The 19,868-nt window shown below is 42.8% G+C and overlaps 1 protein-coding gene across 1 annotated transcript in view; it reads right to left on the bottom strand.

Moving 5' to 3' along the window:
- Nucleotides 1-19,868, bottom strand: part of SLC39A7 (solute carrier family 39 member 7) — a 409,960-nt gene that overhangs the window by 39,469 nt on the left and 350,623 nt on the right. The window contains exon 6 of the mRNA XM_044083574.1: nt 10,615-10,755. Coding sequence (XP_043939509.1) covers nt 10,615-10,755 — 141 coding nt within the window. The remainder of the gene's footprint in view (nt 1-10,614; nt 10,756-19,868) is intronic.

Below are 19,868 nucleotides of genomic sequence, written 5' to 3'. Positions count from 1 at the left end.
TACCTCAGCTCCGGCTGGATCCGAGGCTGATAAAACTCCATTGGCTCCAATACTCTTATCAGAACCACAGTCTAGGAAGATATCTAGATCCCCCTCTATCGGCTCCGTGCATTCAGCGCCAGGATCCCCTCTTCTTTCTGAACGGAGCCATAAAACTCATTCCCCACGGTCTTCCAGGTTATCTGACCACGATTTGCAAAGGGTAGTGAGTAGACTTCTCAAGTCCGAGGCACTGGCCAAAATGCTGCATAGCCCGACTCAGCAGTCAGTGGCTATATCTGTTCCCTAATACATTCCTCCTCTGACTCCTTTGAGTTCGGAGCCAGGGCTTGTCGGAGCCATGACTGTCGGTGCGTCAGATCCAATACCTTCCCTTTCGGCTCCGTCGTCTGCTCCGATCTCCTCCTTGGAGGGATCTCAGCGCCAAGCTTCCCTCGTCTGCTCCAAGGGGGTGAGTGGCATCGGACCCTTGTCTGACCCCGCTCTCCCTCTCGGGGCTTCGGCGCTGGTGAGTTCGGCTCCGACATCGGCTTCGGAGCCATCCCTGTCGGTGCCGGGGAGGTCCTTGTCTCTTCGGAGCGGGGGCCTCTGGCCTTGCCTGACAGGGGTGCCTTCGAGGTCATGCGGAGCGTGCTAGAACCAGGTTCTGCCCCACAGTCGGCTCCTTCAGCCCCCCCATCTACAGTGCCTGCGGTGATTTCTACTCACCCCCTTGCCTTAGACCGCAGAGAGCCAACTCCTCAAGTTTCCCATTGGGAATTTGCTCCTCTTCCGAGGCCTCTTCTGACCCGGTAGGAGATCACCCTAGGAAGAGGCAGTGCAAGAGGAAGCACATTGACTCCCCTGAGTCTATCACCTCTGACACTGACTTAGAGGAATCTGAAGGTTCCCCTCGATCCCCCTCTGAGGATGTCTCCTTTACTGACATCCTTGAGATCCTCAAACAGAGGGGGAACTGGCCAGCCCTTAACCCTTCGGAGGATGAGTCAGTGTATCTTGAGGCGTTTGGCTCTCGCCCTTCTACCTCCTGGGTGTCCCCTCCCTTTGACCCCCTTATGGAAGTGGTGGCAAGGAAGGCTTGGACGGCTCCTAATTCAGTGGAACCCACCCCGAGGAGACCATCTAAATTTATTACTGCCCCTAGAGATAAAGATTTTTTATCCAAAGGTGTCCTTGTTGATGCCATGGTGGTGGCTGCGGCCACTAAGAAGGACTTAACCGATCCTTCGGTTCCTGTCCATCCTCCTAATAAGGAATCTAGGACCATGGACAGGTACGGCAAGCGGATGTTTTCATCAGCGACCTTTTCAATGCGTTCACTGAATTACTTATGCAACTTCACTCGTCTCCAGAGAGATTTACTCAAGGATATGGGTGAACTGATAAAGGATCCTACAGCTGAGGGGTTCAAAGACACAATGAACTCCCAGTTGGCAACCCTGAATTCCATCGTTAACTCCTCCATGCGGCTGGTCTCATATGCTGCAGATGGGGCGAGTAGAGCCGCAGGCACAGGTGTTGCCTTACGACATCACGCCAAGATGCGGCTATGCAACTTTGCGGACTCTTTCAAGGCGTCCTTCACCAATTCTCCCTTTGATGGATCATCCTCGTTTGGTCCACAGGTGAAGGATACATTGACCAGGTGCGAGGTAGAAGGTAAGACTCTCTCTGCCGTAGGAGTCCATTTTTCTACCCCTTCTAGACCCTATCCCAAAGGTCAGAGGGGAGGAAAGATGTGGTTCCGCAAACAATCCCAGGGAGTCTCATCTGATGCACAGTCGATTCCCTCTAGAGGCAGAGGGGAATAATAATAGACGCACTAGAGGCAGAGGAGGTCCAAAACCAGGGTAGCAGAGAAATGTTCTCTGATAAACCCTTTCAGCATCCCTGAGGGCTGCCCGGCTGTCCACCTTCGAGGCAGTCGGGGGAAGATTATCCCTGTACCCAAAAGCCTGGCTTTCCCTTACTCAAGACAAAAGGGTACAGTCGATCATATCCGAGGGTTACATAATTCCCTTTATTCACATCCCATCCCAACCCAAAAGATCCCTTCCAGACGTTCCACCCGGTCTAAGGGAACAAGCAGCATTAGAAATTTCAAAGCTGCTATCAAAAAGAGCTATCCAATCAGTCCCAGCAGACCAGCAAGGATCCGGAATCTACTCCAAATTCTTTTTGGTACCAAAAAAAACAGGGGACTGGAGACCCATACTGGATCTCAGCTACTTAAACAAGTGTATCAGAAAAACAAAATTCCGGATGGTCACGCTTCAGTCCATTCTACCCTTCTTGGGTCAGGACAATTGAATGTGCTCGATAGATCTTCAGGACGCGTACTACCACATCAAGATGAACAGACGCTCCAGGAGATATCTCCGCTTCAGGCTGGGAGCCAGTCACTACCAGTTCAGGGCCCTGCCCTCTGGTCTCACTACAGCCCCCCGTGTGTTTACCAAATGCATGGCAGTGGTCGCGGCTCACTTGAGACGTCAAGGATTCCAGGTGTTTCCATATTTAGACGACTGGCTCCTTACCGCCACCACCAGACATCAGCTTCTTCTATCCAGGGACTTCAACATCCAATCTTGCCAAGCTCTAGGCATTTTGATAAACTTCGAAAAATCTGCCTTGTCGCCTTGTCAATCTATTACCTTTATAGGCGCCACCTTAAACACACTCAATCTTTCAGCCAGACTCACAGAGTAGAGAGTGTCAGATATTCAAAAACAAGTTTCCCTTCTCTTACAATGCAACAAAATCAAAGCCAGATTAGTTTTGAAGGTGTTAGGACTCATGGCAGCAGCTATTCCCCTTCTCCCCTTGGCTCGGTTTCACATGAGGATCCTCCAATGGATGCTGTTTACTCAATGGTCCTTTCAACAGCTCCCGATGTCCCATACCATTTTGATAACTCAATCATGCAAGAATCAACTGTCTTGGTGGATCACATCACCTCAACTTCTCTGAGGAAGACCCTTCACTCCCCCCCCCCCAGTCGCCACGTTGACAACAGATGCCTCCCTGATCGGGTGGGGGGGCATTATCAGGGCAGGACAGTCCAAGGCACGTGGCAACCTTTCGAGTGCCACTTGCACATAAATGTCTTAGAGATGAGAGCAGTGCTTTTAGCGTTGCAAGCCCTTCACGACTCTCTTCCCACTGGGACTATTGCAATTCAAACGGACAACATGTCCGTAGTGTGGTACATCAACAAACAAGGCGGAACCAGATCATACCCTTTATGTCGAGAGGCACTCAGACTTTGGCAATGGGCGATCTCTTCTCAGCGTTTTCTGATAGCAACGCACATTCCCGGGAAATCCAACGTTATTGCAGACAAATTGAGCAGGGCAATTCTCATGCCCCACGAGTAGTCTCTAAAGAAATCAGTTCTAGAAGAAGTATTCCTAAGATGGGGCCAGCCTTGCTGCGATCTTTTTGCTACTCCCCAAAACAGCAAGAGTCACAACTTCTTCACTCTCTTCCCGTTACCAGGCCATCCCACCAGAGACGCTCTAGTTCACGATTGGCCCCGGGGACTTCTGTATGCCTTTCCCCCCTTTCCACTGATATTTCAACTAATTCAGAAAGCCATCGCCTTGAGAGTGACAATGATCCTCATTGCCCCTTACTGGCCTCGACAGATATGGTTTCCGTTTCTTCGTTACCTTTTGGAGCAGCCTTGGCATCTGGACCCAGTGCCAGATCTGATAACCCACCAATCGGGTCAGCTGCACCAATCTCTACTTTCTCTAAACCTCACAGCGTGGTTTCTCTGATTCCAACCTTAGCCAGGCTTCCCTCAATATCTCGCTCAGTCCGAGATATCTTGACAGCCTCTCATAAATCTTCTACCTGGAAGATTTATAGTAGCAAATGGAAACGCTTCTCCTTTTGGGCAACGTCAAAAAACATAGATCCCTTTACAGCACCTATCCAGTCTATTCTAGATTTTCTAGCAGAACTCTTTCATTTAGGATCATCTGCATCTACCATTAGAGTTCAATTGGCTGCCATATCTAATTTTCATGTTGGTGTCTCGGAGTCTAGCATCATGGCTCACAAACTCTGTAAAGCCTTTTTAAGGGGCGTATTTCTTCTCAAACCTCCAATCAAAGATCCCCCGCCTCAATGGGATTTGAACTTGGTTCTGGCATCCTTAATCCTTCCCCCCTTCGAACCGGCAGCTTCATGTTCTCTGAAGTTGCTTTCTTGGAAGACACTTTTTCTAGTAGCTATAACTTCAGCGAGAAGGGTATCTGAACTCCATGCTCTGTGCAGTCGTCCTCCTTGCTTAGTGTTTCACAAAGATAGGGTATCCCTCCGTACTAATCCATCCTTTTTGCCCAAAGTTTCCTCTCAAGTAAACCTAAACCAAATTATTGATCTCCCATCTTTTCCTAACTATTCAAACAGGTCGGAACAAAAGCTACATTTTTTGGATGTTCATCGCCAACTTAGATATTACTTAGATAGGACTAAACAATTCAGGAAATTTAATCAATTGTTTCTGTCATATGCGTAAGGAAAATTGGGCCTTCCTGTTACTAAAGTATCCCTCTCTAGATGGCTCACCTCTACAATTACCTTCATCTATGAGATAAGACAAAAACTACCCTCAAGACCTAGAGCTCATTCAACTAGGGCATTAGCTACATCCGTAGCTTTTCAGGATAGGCTGCCAATAGATTCCATTTGTGCAGCAGCCACCTGGGCTTCTCCTCATACATTCATTTCACATTACAAATTGGACATGGTTTCCAGAAGCCGTGCCAGTTTTGGTTCCACTGTTCTCAAGAGTCTGTTCCGATAGGCCACCTGGGATAAGGTGCTAGGGACGCGGTCCCATCCAGCAAGAATGAAGGCGAGATGGACAACTTAACATTAAGAAGTTATGTACCTACCATAACGTTCCATGTTAGTTGTCTTCTCGCCTTCTTTCTTGCGTCCCACCCTCCTTCCCCCAAGCCTGGACAGACGGACAGGAATTCAGTTTGTGTTCTTCCTCTGGAAGTCGTCATTCCCACACGTTCTTCCACCTCTTTTTCTCCTTTCTTAGGTCTGCGATACCTTTCACACAGGTTGTTTTGAGGTGGATTTCCCTACTCCATTCTGTGGAGACTAGGGTTGCTTGGTATAGCTATCAAACGAGATCTGAGTAGTTACCGCCTAGCATTGTGGGATATAGGGGAGCCTCGAGCCGGTGGAATTAGCTCTCGAGCTTTAGTATTGGCCGAGTCGGAGCCGAGGATCGGCTCCGAACCCATCCAGCAAGAAAGAAGGCGAGAAGAAGACAACTAACATGGAACATTATGGTAGGTACATAACTTCTTATTTTCCACTTTTCAGCATAGGATTTTCTAGTACTAGGTCTCCTTGCTTCCAGAATGACCTCTAGCACCTGCTTACTGAGGGATGCTATTGGAGAGCTCAAGGAATTAGCCAGGCTGCAAGGTTCAGGGTTTGAAGCAGAGGGTGCAGAATCTGGCCCACCTGCTGGGACGGCAGGGAAGATGTCTGAGGTAGGTGCCATGGATCCATCAGCATCATGCTGCGCAAGAGGGGGTACCGGTGCTGGCGAGGCCAGTCTGGTATAATAAGAATTGTCTTGGTCTGTCCTGTTTGATCTTTAGCAGAACCTTCGAGAGGAGAGGCAGAAGGGGAAAGGCATAAACAGAGAGGCTTTCCCAGGTGAAGGACAGGACATCCACTTTCCAAGCTTGACTGTGGGGAGTCCTTGTGCAGAATTTGTGCAATTGGTAGTTCTGGGGGGAGGTAAACAGGTCTATCTCTGGAGTCCCCCATCTGTTCCTCAAGAGGTTAAATATTTTTGGTTCTAGTTTCTATTTGTGTGGGTCCATGAGATTTCTGCTTAGGTCGTCTGCCAGTGAATTTAGCTTGCCTGGCAGCAATTGTGCTTGTAGGTGCACTTGGTAGTTCAGGACAGTGTTCCACAGAGCCATGGCTAGTCTGCAGAGAGGATACGAGTGGGTTCCCCCCTGCTTGTTTATGTACCACATAACTGTGGTGTTGTCCGTCTTAACCAATAATTGTCCTGGAAGGATGTAGTCCTTGAAGGCTGTCAAGGAATTCTGTACAGCTAACATTTCTTTTTGGTTGATATGCAGGTGCATCTGACTTGGGTTCCATTTGCCCTGAATGCACTGCCCTGCCAAGTGAGTCCCCTATGCATAGTCTGATGCATCTATAGTCAGGGTTTGGCAGCAGGGGGTAGATTGTAAGGGAGACCCTTGTTGAGGTGGCATGCCTCTGCCCACCAAAGGAACTCTGTCTTTATACAAGGAATTATAGGAATCATTGATTCCAGGTCCTAAGAATGTTGACACCATAGGCTTTTTAGATACCATTGTAGTTTCCTCGTATGCAGTCTTGCATATGGAATTAGTATAATGCAAGAGGCCATGAACCCCAGGGCTTGCAAAATTTTCCTTGCAAATAGCTGGGTGTTTGTGGCCAGTAGTCTGAAGTAGGCTGTCAAATAAACTTGTTTCTCTGGCGTGAGGTAAGCAATCTGGGAAGTTGTGTTCAAGCTTGCTCCCAGGAATACAATCTGTTGGCAGGGTACCAGATGAGATTTATTTTCGTTTATGGTGTACCCCAGCGAGGTTAGAAGTTTCTTTACAAATGCCAGACGCTTTAATAGCATGTCCTGGCTTTCTGCCTGAATTAGACAATCATCCGGGTATGGGTATATGTGAATATTTCTCTGCCTGCAAAATGCAATGGCTGGAGCTAGACACTTTGTGAATAATAATCCAAAGGGAAGAGCAGAGAGCTGATAGTGCATGGAGCCTGCTTTGAATCATAGATATTTCCTGCAAGATTCCCTTATTGGAATGTGCAGGTAAGCTTCCTTTAAGTCTAAGGTTGCCTACCAGGCATCTTTGCCTATCATAGGAAGCAGCTGTTGAAATGTTAGCATTTTTAATTTTGGGATTACCAAAAAGGTGTTTAGAATAGAAAGGTCCAGGATAGGATGCCAGGAGCTGTCTTTTCTGGGTACCAGGAAAAGTCTTGAGTAAAAACCTTGTCCCCTTTCTTCTGCTGGGACAGGTTGAATAGCCCTGACACTTAGAAGAGAGAGAACTTGCTGTTGAGCCTCTGCCCACTGATTTGGGGGTAGGTCTGACCAACCGTTTGGGGTTGGCAAGGTGTGGAAGTGGAATCTGTATCCTTGGAAAACTCTATTTAAAACCCATTTGTCCTGGGTAATGAGTTCCCAGTTTTTTGCATGCAGGGCGAGCTTTCCTCCTAAGGGAGCAGGCAGTTGAGCAGGGCTTGGAAGGGTTAAGGTTAAGTCATTGTGACATTTTTCCATAGGGGTGGGTGTCTTACTACTTCCAGCTTTGGAAGTGGGAGCCCTCCACTGCTTACGCCGGTGTGTGGCGTAGGTGGTCTGCTGTTCCTGGGTTTGGATTGAGAAGGCCTGGAAGAGACTGGAAAGGACCAATTCTTAGAAGGCCAATGCCTACTAGATCTAGGAGGTTGTACTTGCAGTAAATCTTTGACAGTTTGCACAAATTTAGCTTTTTCCTCCATCTTTTCAAGGACTTCTTCTGCCTTTTTGCCAAACAGGCGGTCTTGGTTTAAGGAAGCATCCAGTAATTTAGCTTTAACATGATCTGGCAAGATTTGCTCCTTAAGCCAAGCATGCCTTCTAAGTACAAACCCAGTGACAGCAGCTCTGCAAGATGGTTCTAACGAGTCAAAACCACATTGCAAAGTAAGTGTACCAACTTGTTCAGCAGAATGCATTAAATCCTGTAATTCTTTATGTTCAGCACAGTCAGGAATCAACATCATTCTCTGTTTAAGTAGTCCCACAATATGCTGCTGATACTTTAACATATGAAACTGGCAATTTAAGGCCCTAATGGCCAATGTATACCCTTCTTACCCCATTTGTCCAAGGCCCTGGAATCTCTATCAGAGGGGGTAGGGTTTTTGGCAGCAGTAGCCTTAATGCCCTTTTGTCCTTGGAAAATGGTCTCTGGATCCGCATTAGGATTCTTGAAGAGGAACTTGTGAGAGTCAGGTACTCTAATACCGGCCAGGTGTTCTGGGAGCTGGAGGTAAAGTGCCTGAGGCCAGGCTAGATGCCAAGAAGGCATCATCTACAATGTCCAGAACAGGAGGGATAGCTAAAGGCCTGTGTTGAGGGAGCAGTAAGAATTCCCTAAGCCTCTTTTTGGAGTCCGAGTAATCCTGGCTTTCCCAGTGGAAATTCTCCATAAGGGTGTGCAAGGTTTCACCAAAAGAAAAATCTTCTGGAGGGGAAGCAGAGGGTATGGAATCCTCTGCATCAGAATCCTCATAGGTAGATAAAGGCAAATCCTGGTAATCAGAAGAAACAGAAATTTCAGAATCCTTATCAGAAGAATCAGAAGGAAAATCAGTTCTAGGTCTTTTAATTAGGGGAAGCCAGCCTTCCCCCTCTAAAGTAATAAGGTCTTCAGCCATTCTAAGCATTTGGTTTTTTATGCGGTTTGGACGTTAGTTTTCTAGGAGTGGTTCGAGTTTTAGGCCTTGATGAAGAAGATGGCGTCGGTTTAAAATGCAAATCTGTAGGCCTGAATACACCCTCAGAAGCCAGTGCCTGCACAGCGGCTCTGGACCCATCCAAGATAGAGACATCCAAAGGTTCCATAGTCGAAGAAGCAGCTCGTGGCATACCGGACTCCAAATGGGTCTTAGTAGAGGCCTGCGAATCTGAAGTAGTGGGTATCAGGGGCTGTGAAAGCGCCTCACTGAGTACCGGTGAAATGGCGACTAGCTTAACGAAAGCGTCGGCGGCAGTTGTGGACCTATGCAGTCTGTCTCTGTCTTTATCCTTATGGTTTTTTAGAATATCGGTAGTCGGATGGCTTACCAAAGCCATTTCTGGATAGTTAAAACGAGTACCAAAATAATTTGCTGTGGAAATAGACCAACACCGAATAATTCGGGGGTTGAAAAGGCACAAAACCGACAGCGAGAGACTTCGTGGTCTGGGCCTAAGCAAGGAATGCAGTACGAATGAAAATCTTTTTTAGGTATTTGCTTTCCACAGGTAAGACGATTGTTAACTTTTACTAAGAAAGAGCAAGAAAAAGGATCCCCAACGGGGTACTTAGCTTTTTTCGAAGACTTCGGTTCTGAAACTCAAAAAAGAAAATTTCAGGAGTCAGCCGACTGGCACTTGCGAACTGCTTCCGCTTTGGGCGCCGCGCGGCAAGAAAGACTGATGTAATTGTGTCGGCTGCATGTTTTATACCCCTGACAATCTTACATCATGGAAGGAGGGACAGCATCCGACGCAGGAATCCAAGACTCTGGTATTCAGGCCGGCTGAGGGCTACCTGCAGGCAGATAATCCAAATGTAATGACTGCAACAGTGAAACACAAAGAACACTGAGCATGTGTAGCCGAGTTAGGCATCTTATGCCCACACTTGTCACACTCTTTAAACCCCAACATAGCTTTGTCTGACATAGTAAGGCAACAAGGTTATCCTATAAAAAAAACAAAATAAGGGAGAGAAAAGGGTGAGAGAATACCAATGATGGTATTTAAACAATACCACAAGTGGTAAGGAAGGGCCTGTCAAAGGCAGGAGAGAGGGACAGTACCAGTAATTGTAGAAATTAAATTACCAAGGTAAAGGGTAGGGAATAGAATTAGGTTATAGGCAACAGTGAGAAAAGGCTAAACTGACTAAAAAAATAAACAATTTTGAAGAGAAACTGTCTTAAAAATAACTTTCTACTTAGCTTTGAGAGAGATGGCTAGCATGTCTGACTAGGAACATGGCAAATGAGATCTGGAGTAACTAGGCGAGGGGCATTATGGGTAGGTCTTGGCTGAGAGTTTTTGGCTGGCGCGAGCTTGGAAACGGCCGTATTGGTTCCGAGGACAGAAAAGAGGTCCTAATAGTAATTAATGAACAAAGATGTACAACATCAGCTGTCCTATTTACCCATGACAATAGCTGGTCAATGGTTACTGGACTAATGAAAAAACTTCAACCTACTCCCTTAGCGTAACACTTTTAATTTCAAGTCTAAATGAGATACGAGGTCCAGACAGAAGCTATTTAAACATTAATGAGATTACAAGCAGTATAAGACAAAATGTTTATACAGGTACACAATGTGATTTGTGATTATGACTACCTCTGTACTATACAGCAATGTGCAACATTCACATTAGTGCACATCCCCAAAGGTACTGCACAAACACATGATAATCTAAACACTGTTTCTGAATTCACAGGGGCCCCAGTGACTTTGAAGGGTGAGATCTATACTTTGGGGACAGGGTGTACAGCTGCTAGAGAAGATAAAAAAATCTTCAACAGAGTAAAGGTGGCAGATATGGATAAAAAATAAACACAAGGACCACTATGTCTACCTGGAGATAGGAGAGATTAAGGGCCAAAAACTCTCACACCCAGCAAACTAAGTCAGGCAAAGTTACTGTAAAAACTTCCTGATAAAAAAATCATAAAATCCAAATAAAATCAGCGATTTACTAGGTACCAAAGAAAAGAACAAAAATGAAGGCATGCAGATACAGAACTAAAAAAAGTATATTTAGGGGCAGTGTCTCACCAGAATCTGGGCACTTCTCTTCAACAGAGGCAACTTTTTTTGGTTTCTCAGAGTACTTCTTTCGATGCCTTAATCCTTCCTTTTCATTTTTCTCTGTATTATCCTCCTCTTCTTCAGTGGATCCCTCTTTATGAGCTGGACCTGTAAACAGTTTAATGAGAGCTTCTTAAAGACTACTAATTTAAAAACTATAATACAAATATACATGTAATATATATATATATGTATCTATATATCTATATATCTATATATATATATATCTATACATCTATATATATATATATATATATATCTATATATCTATATATATATCTATATATATATATACACACACACACACACACACACACATTATATTAAATTTATTTATAAACACAGATAAACACATATTTTTGTGTGTAACTGTACACGAATAACTTATTAAAAAGCTAACGAACACTGCATCAAACAACATTCCACTGATCAAATTACATTGATGAAAATACCAAAATTTCAGAAAATATAGACACTGATGACTTCTACAAATGAAAGACTGCAGGATCGAGCACTGGCTGGAATTTGGGATATTCTTTTCTCCAAAGTTGTGCGATCTAGGAGTTGTTATGCATATTACATTGCTGCAAGGGGTGTGTAAACATAAGCCCCTGTGCAAAAACACATTTGCTTTGTTGGAAGCACATGGATTATTTTATTCATAGAATTGTAATTGGCACAGGAATAAAAGGCTTCAGTGTTGTGGGGCTTTATGAAGGACAGAAATCTTTTACAGTGATGTGTAGTGGGGAAAATTTCATGATTTTAGTTAACAATACCCATTACACCTTGGTTATCATGATTAGGGGTTGACTGAATGGTTGTTAATGGTAAAGTAAGTCAACCTCTACGTACACACATATATACAACCATTTACAATACACACACACAGTGTGCGTGTGTTGTATATGGGTGCGTTTAAGTACCTAATGAAAGGTAAAACAGTAAAAACATCTACATAAAAAGACAAACGAATAACAGAAAAAAAGCATAATAAAATTTTTTCACAAGGAGGCAAGCTCCCTTGCAACCCCACACAACCTGTTACTTATACATACAATCTCCAGGATTGGAGAACAACCAGAAAAATGGAAAACTTCCACTTTCTGCTGTACCATGAATTTTCATAAACAGAAGCCAGCATTAAGAGAATGCAATCTCTAAAGCCAACAAAAGAATGTTCGGTATTCCAAATGCTCAATGAAATCAACTGCAACTGTGTATACCTTGTATGTGTGTACACACACACACACACACACACACACACACACACACACACACACACACACACACACACACACACACACACACACACATAATATCTGTAACGTTATAACATACCTCTCAACCATATTGAATTCCTTGGTATTTACCGCTTTTGAGGGAAAGTAATAGGGTAGCACAAATTTCTGACTGGCCCCTTCAATTTCTGATTTTTTTGTTTAATTTTTTTTTTACAATTTTTACTTACGGCTGATGTCATCATGCACTGCCAGGGTATCATATATGACATAGTTTCAGTCATGGGGCAGGAGTTTGAATGCCTCATCGACCAGTACAGCTGTTAGGCTGTTGCCCAGCTCATGCCCAAACTGGTCCAGGTACTGAAAATCCTGGAGGTTTTGGTTAGCATGAATAACATCAATCCAGAAATGATGGAAATACGTTTGGAACTGGACTGATTGTGAATAGAAAGGATGGACAGGATCAAAAAAGAGAGGAAACACCCAGAGGTTGTATACATTTTTTTAGCTACCTATTTGTCTTGGGCAATAATGCAATTTAATAATTAGTATAAAAAAGGTGACTTGTAGTTTAGCATGTTTTTTAAGGAAACTATAGTGCAGGAAATTCAGTATGAGGAGACTGAGTTATTATGCTGTCACACCATCACACTCACTTCAATCAGCTGGCAGAAGGAATGTGCGGACAGAGCTGAGGGCAGGATGCAGCTGAGCTGAGATTTGCTATGTGCACTAATGGGGGGGGGGGGTTGTGTGACTTCAAGTTCATGTTTGTGACAGCAGTCTGCAGAACCGCTTGCCAGTTCACAGTCAGAAAAGGGCTTTTTAAGGGAAGCCTATCATAGTCAAGTGCTGAGAGGGGCTCATGCCCAGGTAGAAGAATTTTGCCAAGGGGCCTTAACATAGAGCCCTGATCAGCATAGGCAGCACAGAAAGTCAAAAAGCATCAGTTTAGGAAAAGATGAGGCAATGTTTAGCAACCGGTTACAGTATCCCGGATATCTGTTTTAAGATTAAGTTACTAAAAAGGTAAAACCACGAGTTTCAGACACACTGATTTTACAGTCCTGGTTTAGTGATTTCCCTCCCTCTACTTTTCATTAAGCGTGGAGTCTGATAATTATGGTACATGTTAAGTCATTTATGTCCACAATTTAGGAACATATCATATGTTTATCAGTTTACCATTTTATAAGGTATGGCTGTGCAGATATGTAAAATGTTCATTTAAATATTTATCCTGCTTTATGAAGAAGGAAGTGCCGATGAATTGTTGTAAAGATGAAGAATATAAAATCTCTTCTGTCATCTCAGTGGCCTCTTAGGTTGTACTTGTGAAACTTGAAATGACTATTCTTTTTGATTCTTCAAATGGAGTTATTTTTGATGTTTTTAAGTGGGGTCCATATAATTCCACACAGGTGCATCTTGTTCAAAGACCAAACTCATTGATTTTCAGGCCTGAGTGGTCAGTGGATAAACTGCTATGGGGTTGAAGCTGCAAGAGATCCCTCTCTTCAGATAACACTCCTCCACCATACTTCAGTCTCTCAGAGCAAGAAATCTAGACAAAGTCAAAAATACCACTGTGACAAAGGCCCAAATATAGGGACCCACTTTAAATATTGCTCCTGTAAACTCAGACAGTTACTAGAATAACATGTTTTGCATTATTATATATTTTCTGAGGGATATGAAGTCTGAAATTCAAATGTTTGCATTATTTATTATTTAGTGACTTCAATCTTCATGTTGGTATCCAATAACTCCACTGGAGTGGGCAGGGTTACATTAAATATGCAAATTTTATGTTAATCAGCATCCAGATTTTTGGCCAGTTGTACCTACATTTCATGGGCCTTTGTCCAGATTTTTGATGTTTCCAGGTTGAGAGGTATACATTATACTGAATTTTTCTTCATTGATAACCACCAAACTAAAAAAAATGATCAACATTTCATATAGTCATAGTGGCCATTGCATCTAGAAATAAATCACAGACTACAATGTTTCCCACGAGGAGGCAAGACCTTCTGCAGCCGCCCATACCCCAGTGATTTTCACTAGCTCTGAAATTATAACATTGTAGGGAAATTAACCAAATTCCCTTACTACACTGTACACTGATCTCACATGAAGAGCTACATTGTACCACTGCTTTCCCCAAATACATATATCCTAGCCTAATCTAAACCTTCTGGGTAAGAAAAGTGGGTGATCCAAACCTTAACTAACAAAACATAAAAAAAACAATAGCACACAACTTCAATATTCACTGAAACGTGATCCACTGACGTGCTAGGATTATCATGCTGATTAATTCAACCACAATGAAATCCATTCCACCCCACACAAATGTAAATATACATGCAAGTCTGGCCTAAGGGAGACAAACACTTGCAGGCGGCCCTGCACTAAGCTAGGACACAGCAAGTATACTGTATTCAACCTACAGTAATAGTCTATGAGATATTATAGCAAAGTAAAAGTAATTTTCTTAACTGTAGTCTTGCTTCTGCAATAGCTGTTAAGTCTGTTAGTGAAGCAGACTACATTTCCTGCCACTCACTACTGCCTAGTTTAGTACTGATACTGCAGTGTTACACCACTTGTACGGCTCAAAGCATCAGCTGCTCATGCTCTCAGAGTAGTCAGTTGCTGCTGCTGAGTGCCCAGCAGGGTTTTCAACCCAAAACTGAGGCTGCAATAACCATCTGGTTTTGTATATCACTCCAGTTGCTGTTGCAGAAGGTAGTAAGAGTGGACTTGATTTAAAGACTGATCATGGCAGTGCATATTCTTTTGCTTCTCTTGTTGATGTGGTATATATGACTGTTTGTTTATGAATGCCAATATAAAAATAATGGTGGAATAGTCAGCCTCAGCCGGTATGAAAACAAACAATAGTAAGCTCACAAAAACATGAATATAGTGATGTGAGGTAATGTCTGATCAGGAAATTAATCCCAGAGAAGTGAAACGAAGTGTATTTGTTTAGTGAAGGGAGGCAAAGGTATGTAGCAAAATTATTTCAATTGGCTAAAAGGAAAAACCAATACAAAAGCAGTTTGACTCAAAGGTACTGCAGGGATACCAGAGCTTCTTGGTCATATACAAAATACGGGCAGGGAGGGACAAGAGGAAATAAAGAAAAATGGCAGGACTCAACTGGTGAAGAGTGTGAGGGAGGGGAAAGAGTAGTGTAAAAAGCTGAACAGAGTAGGTTTTGCATGTTCTCCCTATTACCAAGTGTGTTTCTTTAAGGCATTCTGATTTCCTCCCTACTGCCAAAACATGCTTAGTGACTACTCTTAAGCTATCCCTGCATGTAATCTTTACTGTTGCCCTTGTAGTCTGAGCTATGGCTAGGAATGATCTGCATGCTTTATTCCTCTTATCTAGCTTACCAAATAATTAAATAAATAAAAACAAACTTTCAGAAATGGGCTATAATTGGGATGGTGTGTGAACAATGCTGTTAAGGAGAAAACAGAAATGATAGTGATGATGATAATGTTGATGGTTATTGTTACTGTTGTTGAGCATTCTGAAGCTATCCACCAGTTTTCTACTGTTTTGCGGAAACACACTGACAGCAACAAGGTATGGAGAATTAACATGGCATGGGACTCCAACAATTCAGATATTGTGCAGGAGGTCACTAGAAGACCAAGAAGGAAAGAAGAGGTAATATGAGATGAGATCATGTGATATGGTTTAGAAAGTTTACACATTCGCTTTCTTCACACTGTCTCTCAATAACTATCAAGTCCTCTCAACTGCTTTGCACAAGAAATCTGGATAAAGCCAATAACAGGTGGGGATAGACAAAGGCCCAAAAGCAGGAACATATTTTAAATATTGCTCTTACAAATTTTTAAAGTTGACGGAATGGATTTTGTTTTAGCATGAATTTTCTGAAGGATATTAATTCTGAAACTGAAATGCTTTATATTATTTAGTGAGTTCAAAGAAAAAACACAATTTTTATGAGAACAGACCATTCTCGCCAACTCATTTGGACTGCACTTCTGGCATCCAATGACACTGGGCACTGAAGGCAATAGCTGGGGACTGAGTCAGAAAGTCTTTCTCCTAAATCAGCTACTGTAGCTGTGTCCTCATTACCAAGACCTCCCTTCAATAAAGAATTAGGAGAACAAGCCTTCACAATAACTGCCCCATTCAGAATGACCTCCCCAAAACATAAGAGGCATTAGACAGTAGAACACCCTCACCTAAAATGTAAAAGATGTCTGTTCTCAGCACTTGGACCAAAGTCATTAGATCACTTGAGAGAAGACTGTTAATGTGTTTGTTTTTAAGTCTACAGGTAAAATGCATTAGAACATGTAAGTAGAGGATAAAGATGAAAGACATACCAGTATGCAATATTCCAACCACTATGAGTGGTCTGACTGCACTGCTGTTCAAATCTCCCTAAAGCCTGTTTATACATGCAAACATTGCAAGTCATTTGTAAATATTTTACAGTGTAGCTTTACCATATAGTCTGCTTTCAACTGTATCCTTCAAGTAACACAAAACTTCTTTTAAATCACCAGATTCTTTCAACTGAATCCTTAAGATATATATGCAACAAAGGTGCTTTAATGCTCAAGATTCTCGCTCTCTACTGTATTCTTAAGATACATATAACAATGCAACTAAATACTCTGAATATTCAGCACTGATGTCTTGTGGACTAATATATCAGTGCAAACTCTTATTGCCAAACAGATCATGCCATGTGTAAAAGGGTCCATGGACCAGTCCAGCTTCTAAATTTAAATCACATCAAATCCTCCCCATTACCACATCTATCACCAAGATAGAACCACCAAAAAAGACGGAGGTATCGCAATTATGTACACTGAACACCTTAACCTATCCCCGTGCCAGCATCTTTGCCTAACTTTCAACCAGCTGAATTATTACTTCTAAACTGTCACCTCAACCCCATTAAGAAATTCACCATTGCCTCTATCTATATCTCACCTAGAAACAATACTCCCATCCTCAAATCTATTCTAGCATGGATTTCTATTAATATCCTTACTACTAGGCGACGTATATATTGATTGGCAAAAACTATCCTCTAACTCTCTCTCCCTTCAAATCAACCTACACAGCTTCCATCAACTTATAAACTCCTACTCGCTTCAACACCACCACCACCCAAGGTACCACCTTAAACTGGATTCTTACCTCTGACCCCACCCTATACAATGACCCCAGAGCGCTGCCCAACTACCTAAGTGACCACCTCCCTATCCAAGTCCAATGTTACTCTTCCCAAATACCCAAATTCCACCATTTTAGAGTGTGTCGCAAGCTTTCTTTCAGTCCTGAAACCTTCAATAACAAGCTCACTTCCATAAACTGGGGCTTCCTTAAGTACCTCTCTCTTAATGAAGCTGTTCTACACTTTCATTGCATTTTTTTATATACTTGACTCTTTGGCTCCTCTTAATGTGAGAATCAAAGCCAACTACTTACCTTGGCTCACCTCTCAGGAAGGAAAAAGACAACTGGAAACAATGACTAAAAACTAAATTGGCAACATTCCTACAACACTATAAAGCACTAAGAAACCTAGCAAAAACAGCAATTAAAGACAAGAAAACTTACTCTTATAATTCCCAGTTCTCCCAAAAGTCTAGCCCCAAAACATTCTGGTATACCATCAATAAAATCTTAAATCCAGGTCAACCTACCACCCCCAACCCCTAACCTTAATAATTCTCCCTTAGAAACTGCCACCTTACTTAATACCCACTTCATCAAATCTATTCAAAAACTCAAAAAGCTACGGAATGATAGACACCTCTGTAGAAAGACCATAAAACAAATCCTTTGGTATAAAAAAGCAAGATTAAAACTTGCTTTTTATACCAAAGGATTTGTTTTATGGTGCCTTCTACAGTGGTGTCTATCATTCTGGAGCTTTTTGGTGACCATTCTGACACTACTTGCTTCGTTTTACTGGTTATTCAAAAACTTACCCAACCCTCTCCCAAAGCCATAATCACCCTCATACCACTCACTACACATGCAACACAACCCCTTTCTCGCTTAACCCAGTCTCCACAGCCTACAAAGTCACTTCTACTAAAACTTGAAACCTTGTTCTCCTATCAATAACCACCCTCCCCTCTTTCTTAAACTCTCTGCTCATTCCATAGCCTATTCTGTCTCTATCCTAATAAATTGATCTATCCAAAAGTCTACTGTCCCCATCATCTGGAAATCTTTCTACACCATTCCACTTCACAAAGGAGGTAAACTCCACTGAGCCCTCTAACTACAAACCCACTGCCATCCTATCTCCTCTATCCAAAAACCTCAAGAAAATGTATTCACAATTGGCTTTTAACTCACCTTATTAATGAAAATATTCTGAACCCGACTCAACATGGCTTAGGCCACACCACAGCACCTCCACTGCCCTCCTATCCTTCACTCACACTTGTTGCTGAAGCCAGGGGCAGAAACCTACTCATATCTTGCCTCTTTCTCGCCCTCTCAAGCTTTCAATAATGTCTCCCATTCCAAGCTACTTACTAAGCTTACTGACCTTAATCTATGCCCCCTCTACTATCCACTTGTTCTCAAGGTATCTATCAAATAGGCTCCAGTCTGTCAGATGGCTATCTGCTTGCTCCCCTTTCCTATCTATCCAAACTGGTGCCCCTCAAGGCTCAATCCTCGGCTCCCTCCTATTAAACATCTTCAACAATCATCTTTATTTACTCTTCCTGCAACACCTCCTCCCTCATACAGTAGGCCGATGACTCTACTCTTATCTCTTGTGCTGAAAACATCTCTAAACATCTTTCTATCGCCCAAAACTCCTTCTCATCTGTTGAAAAATGTCTCACAGAGCATCACTTTATATGCAACCCCCCAAAAAACTAAGCTCCTACTATTTCTCCCCAAAACTCTCCCACCACCTTAAATCCACCTTTACTATTTCTTCGCTAGATAGCACTCTCAAAACTGAGCCTCACACTAAGTTACTGGGTACAATAATCAATGACCAACTCAAGTTCAACATCCATATCCAACACTGTATCAAACAAAAAAACTAACATGAAACTGGGTCTTCTCTACAGGAGTAAGAAATTTCTTGCTCCCAACTCCAAACCCACCCTTGCCCAAGCCTGTCTCCTTCCATGCCTCTTCTACGCCTCCCCATATCTTAACTCACCTCCAGTCAAACCTTCTCTCCAAACTAGAACAAGCTTACAAAAATCATAGCCAGATTCGCCAGCAACCAACTTTATAAATCCAGTCTCTGCCTTGACCCGAAACAGCTTAAATGGCTAGAATTCCCCTAGCTCTTAATACTTGTCCAGCTGCAGCTGACACACTCCCTACTCAACAAACTGCTAGCCTGCCCATCACTCTCTACCTTAGTATCCCCTTATACCCCAACCCGGTCTCTTCGTAGTTCCGACCAACACCTTCTAGATATCTATAAACCCAACAAAACTTATGGTAAACTCCTCTATAAACACTCAGTGTCCCTTGTGTGGAATAGGCTACCACCTCACATTCGTAGCATCACTAGTTCCATCTGCTTTAAAACTGAAGTCAAGCACTACTTTCTGAACTCGAAAGCGGTCTTTGCCTAAATCCTCCATAACCTGCATTTTCTTCTTCTTTTCACTACCTGTCTACATCTAATAATTCAATGACTAATCTGCTCACTAGACAATATTACATTATGCTACTTGGGAAAATATGTCATTACTGTAAATACTTAAATGTACTAGTTGTATTTACTTCATTTTGTTTTATTACAATTATTTGTTTCACCTGATAACTGCATATGTAATTTTTGCTTATGTTGTACTGCTGCACTGTTTTTCTTGGGTTTTGTATATTGCCTACTATGTTATCTTTTTATCTTTGTATTGCTGGAGCTTTCCTCCACGGGCCTCCACTGAAAACGAGTTATTGGCTCAGATGGAA

This window comes from Protopterus annectens, chromosome 9.part0 (genome assembly GCF_019279795.1).
Source record: "Protopterus annectens isolate FY-2018-M chromosome 9.part0, PAN1.0, whole genome shotgun sequence".
Lineage (NCBI taxonomy): Eukaryota > Metazoa > Chordata > Ceratodontiformes > Protopteridae > Protopterus > Protopterus annectens.
This window is presented reverse-complemented; position numbering and strand designations above follow the sequence as displayed.